The sequence below is a fragment of the Gymnogyps californianus genome, chromosome 2 (genome assembly GCF_018139145.2).
Source record: "Gymnogyps californianus isolate 813 chromosome 2, ASM1813914v2, whole genome shotgun sequence".
NCBI lineage: Eukaryota > Metazoa > Chordata > Aves > Accipitriformes > Cathartidae > Gymnogyps > Gymnogyps californianus.
The window spans coordinates 56,312,570-56,326,186 of record NC_059472.1 but is presented as its reverse complement, the minus strand read 5'-3'; the positions used below and the strand labels follow the sequence as shown (position 1 = coordinate 56,326,186).

The window sequence follows — 13,617 nt, the reverse complement described above, 5'->3', positions numbered from 1 at the left end:
TATAAACAGAGTCTCTACGTGTTGAAAATGGTAAAATAAAAAGAAAATTGCAAGTAAAGACCTTAGGAACCTGCATGTCACTGTGCCCAGAGTACCTGAAACTCTGTAGATGCCTTCACATTTCATGCCATACTTCTCTACGTAATCTATACATTCACGGAAAACTGCTGGCAGGCGGATGCCATCGTACATCATGGTCCTGTCTACCGCATCAGACAAAGGAATGCCAAACACGGGTCTATGACTTGGAACATCCACTTGAGGTATCTCTGTCTCCTGAATTGGCTTTTTCTTTTTCTTCTTCTCTTTCCACTGTTTTACAACATCTGCTGCAGTTAAGTCTTTTGACTTCTTCTCTTTATGTTTGTCTTCCTTATGTTTGTCTTCCTTGTGTTTTTCATCTTTGGGTTTCTCTTTTATTTTAAAATCCTTTTCCTTTTTTTTGGAAAAGCTGGGTTTCTTGAAGACATGTATTCCCTTGGACCGCTTCAACTTTGAAGGACTTTCAGCTTCATCACCGGAACTGTCCTCTTGAAATGCAGCATAACCTTCCGCTATTAGGCAAAGGAGAAGGCAAGAGGACAGCTGTAAGTCTGTTTAGTTTCTAGACAGTGTATTATAACAGGGAGAGAACAAGAAGTAATATGTAAGGAGGAGAGAGAAGAAGCAACATGAATTAAAAAATAGCACCTGCCTGACTCTTCAGACGGTTTTCTTTAGTTGTTACACAAGTAAGTGGAGAAGGATTAAATCAAGGTTGCATAATCACATCAGAGATAAGCCACACAGTTCCTGAACGATCTAAACAATTAATACTTGATATACTTACTTATAATGGCAATGTCCATCTTATAGGCTAGCTTCCCATCTAATAGTCAAGGAAATGCAAAATAAAAACAACTGTCTGGCAACTTCTCTATGTTCCTGTAATCGACAGTATAAGAGTTGCTGTTAAGGATCATCTACTACATACGCATAAGTCTAACAAACTTCTATTAAGAACAACCTAAACTTCAGCCACTTAACTCCCCAATCCCTTTCCAGAATATTATGAATTTTAAGATAAGTATGAAGTTAATAAAGTTTCAGCCTCAAGTAAAATACCAAAAGTAAAAAAAAAAAAAAAAAAAGCCCAAGCACACTTATTTTTCCACTAGACGAATAAAACAATTCCAGTAACACTAGCACAATACCTGTCAGTGAAGTTGCACATTTGCCTTAAAAAGCATATGCAAGAGCTTCAAACAAGTCCATGGGCAGAGTACACTGTTTCAGCAGCAAAACACCAAGTGCCGTCTAAAACGCGCACCAGTGCTTTTACTAACTACGCCTTTGCAGCTAGCCCTGCCTATCCTTCAGGCAAGAACAAGGAAATCTTCAAAGGTGGACTACAAAAAAAAAAACCAACAAAAAACCATCCCATAATCAAACCCAACAACATACAAACCAACACAACTTCTAAGTCAATTGTGATTTTACATACGCAGTACCCCATATAAGAAAAGTAAGCCTGAAACCTGGTCAACAAAGACGACATTTTACATGCCATTTGCACCAGCCAGGTCCCCCAAGGCAGTGGGCAGCAAGATCTTGCTTCAGTTTGAAGCCTCCATTATACAGGTCCTTTGAGGCTCTTCCACTACCTACAGGCAGTGCCTCTGCCCGAGTGAGGAAGCACACTGAGAGCCAAGTGCTCTTCCTGTGTGAATAGTTTTGGGTGGTGGAAAACTACCCCCTTAGATTATAAGGGAGAGCATCACAGACCAATTGTAGGCTGTAATTTTTACAGGTGAAAGGCCTTGTGCAAAAGAACCAGGGGACATTCAGTCTTTTATTCTTCCAATTCTAAACTATATTAAGCTGCAATGTTTCTCAGCATTATTTCAGCACACCCAAGGAGCTGTCTGTATTTGGAAGCCTCCTTGGCTGCTCTGTGGGAGACAGCTTTTAATAGTCAAATAAATATAAGAAATGTATTAAAGCATGGAACTGCCATAAAATAATTACAATTGTTCGACCAGCTCACCCTTCCCATCCTGGACTCTTCCCTAGGATTACCAAACATGCACTTTCATAGAAGACGAAGAAAGACCATAGCACTGTTCCTGTCCAAGTGAATTTTAATATAAAAATGCAAATGTTAACTGGAGGACAACCGGCAACCAGGTCTCATCCTCCCAGTTTACTGGCTATACCATCATTCACTCTTTTTGTAAACTAAACCCAGAAATGGGTAAGGAAATCTGCAGTGCATAAACTACGGATTGAAATCTCACTCTGATATGGAAAGAACTGCTGATGCACCAGCTACGGGACAAAGGAGGAGCACACATCACCACTGTGTTTTGTGAGAATGAAATGGGGCTGGCACTGAGTTTCAAGATAGGGTCCACAGATGTAATTTGCAAGCAGAAAGCCAGATCTTCACCAGGGCCCAGAACAATCTGCCCTCAATCCTTCCTGCTGGGTAGCTGTAACAGCTCCCAGTCGAACAGCGTAGGGTTCCCCCACACACACTAGGAACAGCATCAGCGCGTCCTCTGGGTCAGCACAGGGGACCCAAGCTTGGAGGTCGGTGTCACCAACAAACAGAGCACCTGCCTTACATGTCTCAACACTCCATCTTGCAACACAAACCTTTCTAGATCTGTGGTAATGTAACACCAGCAACAGCACATTACTGAAACTGGTATTTCTTGACTTCATGAGAAGACATGAAGGAGCAAGTTAAATACAAAACCAGCCTGTATTAATTTGTCTCAGTAACGTAAGTCAACAAAGTTCAGAAATATATACTAATAACAGATTCACAGAGAATCTCCCACCCATACCAACAGAGGGTTTGTATGTCTCTCAGAGTAGCCCAATTTTCTTTACCATACTTCTGGTAATAAAACTACCGTATCACTTTCACCAGTGATACAATATATTGAAATATAAACAACCTAAATTTATACATAAGAAAAAATTATTGAAAGCACTTGACAAATCAGGTAATTTTAAATGTGGAAAGACGTATTACCTACTGTTAGTAAACGGATTATTTCTGTTCACCGTTTCCTCAAGACTTCTAGTACTAATAGTCTGCATTTTCCCATCACTCCAATGTATGCCAATGAAATTTTCCTGCACCTATAGGAGACCAGTACTAATTTAATAAATACTGCAATTCCACCGGCGTAACAACTGGACTATCTGCCAGTTCCTTGCTTGGGCTTCGTCAGACCTTCCACAAGCATGCCTTCACTGCAGTTATTTTAAATGTGATGCTGCAAGTATAGCCCTTATCTTACTGAAAATTATGAAAACCTCTTTTAAAAATATTTAAAAAAATATTCCAGTGTTACTCTCGAAAAATCTAACTTACAGGCTTAAAAGCTTTGTCATGCAGCGAGGCCACCGTTTCTAGCAGTCTGCACACTTGGGAATACTTCTGCACTCTTACAATGAAGCTATAAATTCATGCTATAGTGTTTATTGTTAACACAAAGGGTTGCATTATGTAGAACTGCCACTTATCAAACCTACCACAAGATACATTTTGTGCATCAGGTCTCTGATGAGTTTTTAAGTCATTTATACCTCTACATCTGATTTTGGCTCCCTGGGGAAATTTGCATGCATCTGTTATTAATTCACTGAAAGAAAACATGGATCACTTTCACGTATGGAAGAATTAGTGGGTCGAATATGACTATACGGACCAATGTGCAATGCTAGCATTAGTTATCTAATTTCAATTTGTCAGAGGGATTGCCATCAACTTGTATACCATTTCTAAATAAAATGGTAAGACACACATGGATGCATAATGAGCCTGGGTAGATGGCTTCTATTTCCTTCCTCACCCACAAGATGTATTGTTATTATTAATAGAAACTTGAAACTTACAGACACTTACTATCCAACTTTCAATTAGATCAGTTTGCTTTTAATATACATTCAACTCACTGATGTGAGCACAGCACTCCCAAACAAATTCTGCATTCAGATTACTGCACAGTGCTGTGCCAGGAGAGCAAATTAAGTTGAAATATGAAATTTGCCTTACATTATTTTGATTTAAAATAATTACTGGCATTGAAAGGCAGACTTTTAAACTGCTTGCAAATGGTACTTTGCTAACTAAATACACAGTGGTATATAGATAAACACAGTAATTTGTCAGTACAATAGGATGTAGCAACACAGAAAGATAAACCTTGATATGAAGAGCCTCTAATGTTTATCACAGGTAGAAAATTCTAGTAACGTCTTATTCGGTAGATCTGGAAACTGTATTCAGAGCTTCTCCACACACCAGATCAGTAAAAATGATGTTTTGTTTGCAATAGCAGCTACTTGATTATTTTGTAGGATGACAATGGCCTCCTTACAATTGCTAACAGACCTCCCCCTATAGACATGCATTCACCGCTACTGTACAATCCATCTACGTTAGCATTATACACAGAAATGAAGGATCATAAGCAGAGAGACAACTTATCATGTCATTGCTCTACCTGGAACAGCTGGGAATACTATTAGAGCTTTTGCATGGTTGCTGGATGTCCACATTCCTGAGCAGAAATTATTTTGGAGAAAAATCCCTTAAGATGATGGAAGAGAGAACAGGCTGGTATCTTCCACCTGGTGGCACCTAGCGGAGAGTTGCACATCGCTAGAACCTCAGCTCAGCAACTCAGAGGAAGAAGATAAAGGTTAACACCCGATTTGGACCAAAGATTGATCGGAGCAGGTCCCCAAGTTAACAGTAGGAATATTTCAGCCCTCATCTACATCTCAAAAGACCATATAGGACCCCCTGCCCAACACATTAGGGATTTGGTCTTCAAAAATATTTCCTGAAAATTTCAGAAGAGTTCATACCAATGACACTACTGTCCTTTCACAAGATAGTTTAGTTTACAATTCAACCAATTCTCCATTTTCCCAAGAATTAGATAAAGAAAATGAAAATTATTCTAAACAAAAAATCCTAGCTGCATATTGAACCCATCCTGTCCAACGGTATCAATATCAGAAGTAAAACGAATAAGCAGAGTAAGATCTACCACATACAGACTCTCTATCTACAGAAATTCTAACAGGTAGAATAGCTTTTTCTTCTTAAGTATTACTTATAACCTTTTTCTTTTGCAAGGAACTGCGTATTTTATGACTTTATCAACATGTGATTACTGACAGGAGGTTAATAATTTTTTAAAAAAATCAATTACTCTGGTCATTGTCTCATAGAAAACATTACCGCTCCCCCCAAAATATGTTTTTGCTCGCATGCTGCCACAGCACAAGTTCTTGCATGGACAAGGGTTGTTTTGAGTCAGGAAACAGATCTGAGTTAAAACTATCCCAGTAAAAAGAAAACTAAATTTAACCCCTAAGAAGTCCCCTAATCTAACTCACTCTGCAGCTAACCAACACTCAGGCTGTCACAGAGGAGTGGAGAATAGAAATCAGTAGCTGAACCTTTTTTCTAGTAGTTGTCATTCCACATAAAAAAACAATATTCCATTTAATTTTCTATCACCTCCAAAACATTTTTGGAACTTTTCCCCCAGGATAATTGCTGTGTATTATTAGGTTATTGCCATTAACATGAAAAATACCAAATTATTATATTAGCCACAGATGAAAAGAGATCCCTTGCTAGCATAGGAAAATGCTTTTTTGAAATAGGTAATAATGCTGAAGCTAAGAGTATATTACTCCAGCAAAAAGGATTTACCTGAAAAACTAAAATTAGTAACCTTGGGATATTTATCCTTCCCTCTCCACATACCCTCCTGCTCTTCAAGCACTTCTGAAGTCTACATTTAGAGTATTATTAAAATATCCCAAAATCTTTGTAGGATTAAAGTTACATACAGTTTCAGGAGTTTGGATGACCTTGTCATTAATTCACTAATATTGTAAGTTCAACAAACATTCGCTCTGTCATAACATCAACACTTGTCTTTTTCTCATTGAAATGCTCAATTATATTTGTTTAAACCCCAAATTACATGACCATAGCAGGTTGTGTATTGTCCAAAATCAAAGCAGCTGGCCAGAAAAGTGAAAATAAACAATCTGAATACATGCAATAGAACTTAGCAGGTGGGAGAAACTGAAGAATCAAAAATAGGGAAGGAATAACAAAAGGCAAAGCTGGAAGGGGAACTCTTAAAATCAACCATGTTAAACAACTGTAAAGAGCCCTTGTCATTTACATAAATAAAATGTCTGTTCAGCGTATGTTTACAATAATGACCATTTTTGCACTGTACAAGAGATACTGAAAGCTTTGTATGTAACTTACCCTTATACCTGACTGGCAATTATATGACATACTTCTATTAGGGCTAAGAAATGCTGAATGCTTTTTATATTACAGCTGCAAGAGAGAATTTGTTTCTTCCTACATTTTGCATTTTTGCATTTCTGAGGATTTTTCGTACCTTTAAAGCTTCTTTTAAGTAACAAATATTGCTTTACATCAGCTATAAAATGTGCTGTAACCACTTGTAGAAGAAAGCTCCTACAGTGCTAATGTGCACAGACCTGCACATATTTGCTGAAGAAGCATTTTTCCTGTTCAGCCTTCAGTTAGACTATCACCATGGGACATGCACAATTACACCACAAAGAAACCCACACTATGTATATTGCTGACCTCTAACAATTCCAAATTTAGAGGTGTCTAATCCAGAGTTATAACAGAAAGCTGATTTGCAAAGAAAAAAAAAACCCAGCTACTAACAGCTTGAATTTAGACCCATCCAATCAATACTGGATTTTCATCACCAATCCAGTATTCTGTACTAGGTTAATGTTGCTTACATTAGGAAAAAACCTAAAGAATCAGTTTTCTTAAAACCTGCAGGAATTTAAACTGTTGGTTTTAACTGGAGGATAATATATTTTTGAGTTACAGTATCCTTTATGCACACAGTCTTTAGTTAATAACAATAGTCCTTCTGAACTGTGGTAGAAACAAATCCTGCATCCCAGGAAACAGGTTTGATTAAAAGCAGTGCAGTGACAGCAAATTGTTAAAGAGTAATTATTTAAATATGTGCATGCATATTACAAATAGTCACCATATTCATCCTAACATGCCAGAATATTGTGTGCTGTCTCATTGTTTTTGATCTTCCAAATTTCACATATAAGAAGTGGCAAGGTACACTAGCATCCAGAGCTTCCAGGCATCAGAGATACAGGCATTGTAGAAGATGAACATTATTTTGAAATTTTGCTAAAACAAACGTCAGTTAAAAAAGTACTAACATTTGGGCTGTGATATTTAGGTTTCAGAGACTTGGACAGTAAGGATCTTTCTGGTACTGAGAGCGTTCAGTATCAGCTTAGTATTTCCAAGTGCTTTGTTCTTTCAGAATATGTAGAAAAACTATTGAATAAGAACTATTTCATGTTTCCAAAATTTTCTGCACAAATCTAAAGGCGGGAAGTAAGATTTCTGTTGTTTTGGAGGAGGGGTACGCTTTTTAAATGAAAACATCCATTCTGGACACTGATACACTGACAAAGAACGGATTCTATAGTCGAAGCTTTACTTTCTTCTAACCTTTACTCTGTGGGTTTTAGTAAACTCAGATCTTGATGTTGGCTTGCCCATTTTTGAACTCTGCAATAATACTTAGGCACTGCTGGAGGAAAATACATGATCAGACTAAACTGAGAAGCTAGAGGAAAAAAGGACACAGATTTTATTACTCCTCAAATAACGCTGCAGTGTGCGCATGAAAACTTGAGAACATACACAATAGCAAACGCTGAACACGGGAGACATAAGGGAAAAGGGTCAAAGTTGTTGAAATGGACTCTTCCAAATTTAAAAGTACAAAATTCAGGTCAAACTTACAGTTTTATTGTAGCTAGCACCTCAGCTACAATTTCAAAAAGCATCTATTTGGAAATACACTTGGAAACCTCCACTTAAAATGTGAACGGATAATGAGATTAGAAGAACCCCATGCCAGGCAATTACCAATGCATGATTAAAGGTTCTGGATAAACATGCTTATTAGTAATCCTGGGCATGTGCTTGGCACCTGTATCTGCGCAACAAAAAACAAATCCATTTTTTTTAAGGTGTGGGTTTTTTTGGAAGAGAAACAGGTATTGCACAAAGCCTGTTTGTACAAGTTAACTTCCTGTGCACCTAAACAAGTTTAAAAAAAACATTGGGAATACTAAGCAATTTTGAGAGAGAAAGAAAGAGAGAAAGAGAAATTATAAGCATGAAATCAGAGAAGTTGCCTACTCACTTCTTTTTTCTTTCTTCTTAAATTTTCCTTTCTTCTTCCCATGCTCCTTTTCATCATCAGATACTATATCTGGAGGCTCATGCAAGCTGTCATGAGGTGGTGAAGGCTCACCGGTGCGGTACAATCCAGGGAATTTTGTAGGACTGATTTCTTCAGAGCTGGGAGTACGAGCAAGACCCCCACTGTGTTCTACCCGACGGTGTTCACTGGGGCTGCTAGTGGGAGGCAGGAAGCACTCGGTCATTCTGATTCCCTGATATCAAAGTGAAATCTTCTGCTACCTGTCCATCACACCTGCAGCAGGGGAAAACAGAAAGAAACCCCACACAATTTTAAGCAATGGATTTCACAACATCTTGTTTAGAGCTCTATCCTGAAAACACAGACAGCAATACCTTCTACAATGAATGTTCCAACTTATGTCAAGCCACAGTAATACATCAGGTCCTAAGCTCAGTGTTTGCAGAATATGTCCATTAACTCCTAAGCCATATTAACATAATAAGAGAGCTGCTATTTTAGCCATTTCTACTTTATAATATATAAAACATATATTAAGTATCAGAATATTTTAACATTTGAAATAGTTCTTACAAAATTCATAGGCAGCTTGCATTCTGATTGGTAATATTTGCTATAAAATAGTTAGCTAACTTTAAATTTTTGACATAAAATAGATTTGTCTGGAAGGTCAGAGTGTTTGTGAGCACTGCACTTAAGGCAAAGATAATTTTCATCTTTCCCAAGCATATTTTATAGATGCAAATAACAACTTGCCTAGCCTGTTTCAATAAGGGGGGGGGTGCGGGGAAGAGTTAAAGCAAATCCATCTTCTAATTATACTAATGCAAATTAAAGAAGGTAGAAAAAGAATGATTAAGTTTTTCTGGTATACAACAGCAACTTCACATTTGAAGAGGCTATATCAGGTCATCCGCACCCAGATGCTGGTGCATTGTTTGCTTGAGAGTTATGGCCAAATAAAAGCTAATATGAAAATTGCTGAAGGAAGCCAATACATAAATTCTCAACAATGGAACTCATAAGCAAAAAACTCTTCCAAGCACAGATAAATTTCAGAAATTCCACAGAACAGATATGCTGTATGGGACATCATACCTCTGGAGTCCACTTTGCTGAATTTGGCCCTTTGTGTCTAAATGGTCACCGTCAGATATAAGCCCTTCTTTCAAGGGATGAAAGGAAAACAGAAATAAAGCAAACCCTAGAAAAAGAAAAATCTATTTCCCACACTCACTGGTATACTTGGATGACAGGTCAAGTCATGGTTACACGCTAACTTTAATCCAACTTAAATCTGTGCTGCTGTGTTGCTGCTGAAAGGAAACTGATCTATTGGAAGACAAACAGAAGAGAAAAGGATTTCTTTTTTTCAAAGCTACATCAGTTCCACAGTCTGGCTCTCTATGCAGCCATACAAGTGCCAGGGCAAGCACAAGGAAGGCTGAGAGTTGGGGAAGGTACCCTGCACTGCAGACTTAAAGCGATCAAGGTGGCGGTGTAGCCATGGCCTCAAAAAAACAGAATTAAAAGATGTTATAAGATTACACACAAAAGCCGTATCAAACCTATTTCCATGACTATTTTAGTTATGACAAAAGCATATCCAGATATAATAGCTGTGGCTTCTGCACTAGCCTTTGAACTCTGCAGTCACCTCTGGTACTCCTGTTATTTAATGCTGATGTATAGATTACAAATAAGAAGAAAGTAGTCAACCCTTTGCTAAGTTAGGCAAACGATCATGGGTACCCAGTAGTTTATAAAATCTCATTCAGGGAAATAAATGATACATACTGGCTAAGCAGGAACTCCTGATACATCATATAAACCAGACTATAACTTCTTATGCAAAAGCAGAAAGCCTCTTTAAAAGAGAACAGCATTAACATGAGGCACAGCCATTTTCTTTTTCTGTCATGCTTGTTGGGTTTTGTTATATTTTTAATTGATATCAAATACTTCACTGCTATGCTAATTTGATAGCATTTGATAGTTAAAACAAGTAAACGGCGTGCTCAAACAAGACATTTTAGGAGAAATGTCCAGGTATCTAAAGCTTCAGACTTACAGATATCAAAAAAGGTCAAAACTTTCAATTATATAAGCATTTTCAATATTACAAATGACACAGACTGGCAATAATATTGCATCTCATCTGAGTATCAGGATGATCTGTAAAATTCCTGCATAGCACCTGTTTGCACTTCATCCACCAACCCCTCCCCCCAAAAAAACAGAACCCAAAACACCCCACCAAAAGCTGCTAAACAACAGACAGTATTTCAACAGTAACTCATGGCGTGAAATTAGAAATATTACACATAATTTTTTTAAGCGAACAGGATGGACCACACCTACAAATCCGTCCACATCTAGAGTGGGCAAAATGGGCAAGCGCACGGAGGGAAAGGACAATGTCATTGCAAAGGCACATAAACACCACCCTGGAAAATGAGGACGCACATGGTTTGCCTCTGGCTTCATCCTAGGAGCTCTGCCGGGTTCCAGACTTAACCCATACGTTCCACAACACTCTTCAGCAGTGTTACTCAACTCCTGGGGTCTTATTTACGGATTGGTAGAATACAGAAAAGCATAATATGGAATTGTGTTTTGCCAGGTTAATAATTATAAATGTGTCCAGCTAAGTGGGTTTTGGGGAGGGTTGTTGGTTTCGTTTTTTTTTTAAAACTCTCATCCTTCAGTTCTCTGTATGCAGAACACAGTGAAAATTTAATGTATGAAACAAAGTATCTCACTACAGGAGATCACTCACAGAGTGCTTATGGAAATTAACAGTTACTCAGATCAGAATTTGAATAGGGCACAGTAAGACACAGAATTATGATGAGAAACAAAATATTCATGAAGTCTTTTAATACTGTTCATTCTTTATTCTGGCTAAAGCAGAGACACTGACTAAAAAGATAGATAATGGTGCATATTTGTAAATGCAACAAATTAAGACTGCACTTATGTTTCATATTTTTTATTTTACAGCTTTAAGAAAGCATTACTTTCCTATATGTGTAATTTCCTAGGCCTTTAAATAAGGGAGAAATTCCATGATGCTCAAATTATATCAGAACTTATCAGCAGAATCAGAGCCTTCAGGCCTACCGCAAAAACCTCTTCCACTTTTACTAAAGGATGTTAATGCACTACTGCCATACAAATCTGCACCTTTCCTCCGGCTTTTACAAATTTTTACTGACAGCAATAAATGGTGATACCGAAAAAACCATGGATCCTCTCAGCATTTTGAGAAGGAACATTTCTAACAGGCTGATTCTTCTGCCAACTTCTCCCTCTCAGACTTGACCCTTTCTTCACAATCTGTTACTGCTTCAGTCCTGCCTCTCCTCTGCAGCAGGCTCCTTGCTTCAAATTGCTTCTCTTCACCTATGCAGTTCTCATCTGTCAGGAGATTTAACAGCTCGCTACTGCCACGTCGGGAAGGTCAAACTACTCCCCCCGTTCGCTGCCCCCCCAATTCCAGTAGCTTGCTCTCCCAAGACCCCTTTGTGAGATGATTCAATTTGCTAGCTGCTCCAACAGGCTTCTGCTGCTGAGCTGGCTCGTGGAAGAGCTCAAGAAGCACAAAAGATGGAAAACAGAGGAGTGGCAGATCCATGATGACAGGAGTGCAACCTCCCTCTTCGGGCAGCTCTGTTTTGTGATACTGCATGCACGGCTTCATCTCCCCAGATTTCACTTCATTCTTCGTATTTTCCCCATAACTTCAAGCTTCAACTTCTTTACCACACAGTGCCAGTACTCCCATGGTTCCCATCTTGATTGATTTCTCTTTTTCACCCTCAGTATATCACACACATGTTCTTCATCTGCTTTGGTCTCTGTGACCCAAGCTCAGTCTCCCACTTTCCCCTCCCCTTGTTCTTTATTCAGCTAGTTCCCACTGTCCTGCTGCACACCGCTTCCTTGCAGATAAAGTTCTCCCTCTTCTTCCTCTGTTTCTTCTATTTGATTAGTTACGAGTTCCCGTTTCTTCCTGGATGTTCTTCTCTGCTGCAGTCTTCTGTTTCCTCATGATTATCTACCTCATTTTCTCACCTTGTCCCCATTTCTCCCACCGGCTCTCAGTCTCTCCCTAGTATCACAAGAAGTCATCTCCTTCCTTACCTCCCTACCAACAGCAGGCTCCTTGTCTCCCACCAGTTCTTCTTCACTCGACATTTGATTCTTCTTCCACAGGAGCCACGAATGCTGTTATGTGACAGCCTCAGAGAGCTTCTCGCAGTTCAAGAGCCTTCTCAGACCTAGCTACTCCTTTTAGTACTCCCAGAATGCAGTTTCTTGAACCATCTTCCTGCTCAACACAGAGTTGAACCTTCAGAATAACTGAGTGTCAAAAATAAACAGACTTCACTGAACATGTGCAGAACTGTGACCTTTCCTCTATTCCCCCAAGGAAAGACTTTAATTTAGTCTTTCCTTGGGGGAATAGAGGAAAGGTCACAAAGAGATTTTAAACATGGAAAGCAGAAGGAATGTCCTTAACACAAAAACTCCTAGCCATCACGTCACCACCATCTTTCAAGACCACAGACCAAGCACAGGAATGCGGGCTGGGGAGAGGAATGAAGATGCCTACATGGGCAAAATAATGTGTTTCTCCTAGCCTCATTTTTGAAAATAACTGAACTCTTTCCTAAAAAATTCAGCCTGAGCTACATATCTAGTAAGTAAAAATTAATATTAAACAGCTGAGGTTTGGAAAAACCATAGAAAAGTGAAGACAGAGAGACATGACAGCCAACTTTAATAGATCTCACTTATTACAGTGTGTCATCTAAGTCGGCACAAACACATTAAAGAGAGGCACAGTCTGAAAGACCAAACTCACAGCTCTTTCATTCAGTACAGAAGGCTCCATTATTTCTGTTTTGCACTGAGTCTGTATTGTGACTTTGTGCCTTGTAACCAATTGCAACAGCAGAAGCAAATTAGAGCAGGTGACTGCATGCACAGATGTTATTTTGTAAAGCTGCTGGGCGGAATGAAGGACACAGGGAATTTTTCTGCAACAAGCATTATGCAAGACCACATCTGAAGCACGGTGGGTGTCTCCAGGTCATCCCATTCTGCCACAAACAGACACACTCTGAAAATCTGTGTGTTACATTGAAAATAGTCCCAAGAAGTCAGTAATCAAAGGATGGAGGCAGTGGGAACACTCACTCAGCTACCAGAACCTGCTCTATCGTAACTACCCAAAAGCAAGACCCAGAACATGGCAGTGCCTCTTCATCGTAGGCCTTCAGTCCAAAAGATCTGGACATATGTGAAGAAACTGATG

General features: G+C 38.9%; 1 protein-coding gene across 2 annotated transcripts in view; it reads right to left on the bottom strand.

The window, feature by feature from the left end:
- RALBP1 (ralA binding protein 1) overlaps positions 1–13,617 on the bottom strand; it is a 35,211-nt gene that overhangs the window by 8,147 nt on the left and 13,447 nt on the right. The window contains exons 2-3 of one of the 2 annotated variants that reach the window (XM_050891185.1): positions 8,274–8,567; positions 96–554 (exon numbers count right to left, since the gene is read on the bottom strand). In XM_050891185.1, coding sequence (XP_050747142.1) covers positions 96–554; positions 8,274–8,517 — 703 coding nt within the window. In that variant the 5' untranslated portion in view covers positions 8,518–8,567. Of the gene's footprint in view, positions 1–95; positions 555–829; positions 911–8,273; positions 8,568–13,617 lie in introns of those variants that run through there. The other variant, XM_050891186.1, reaches the window with a different exon arrangement.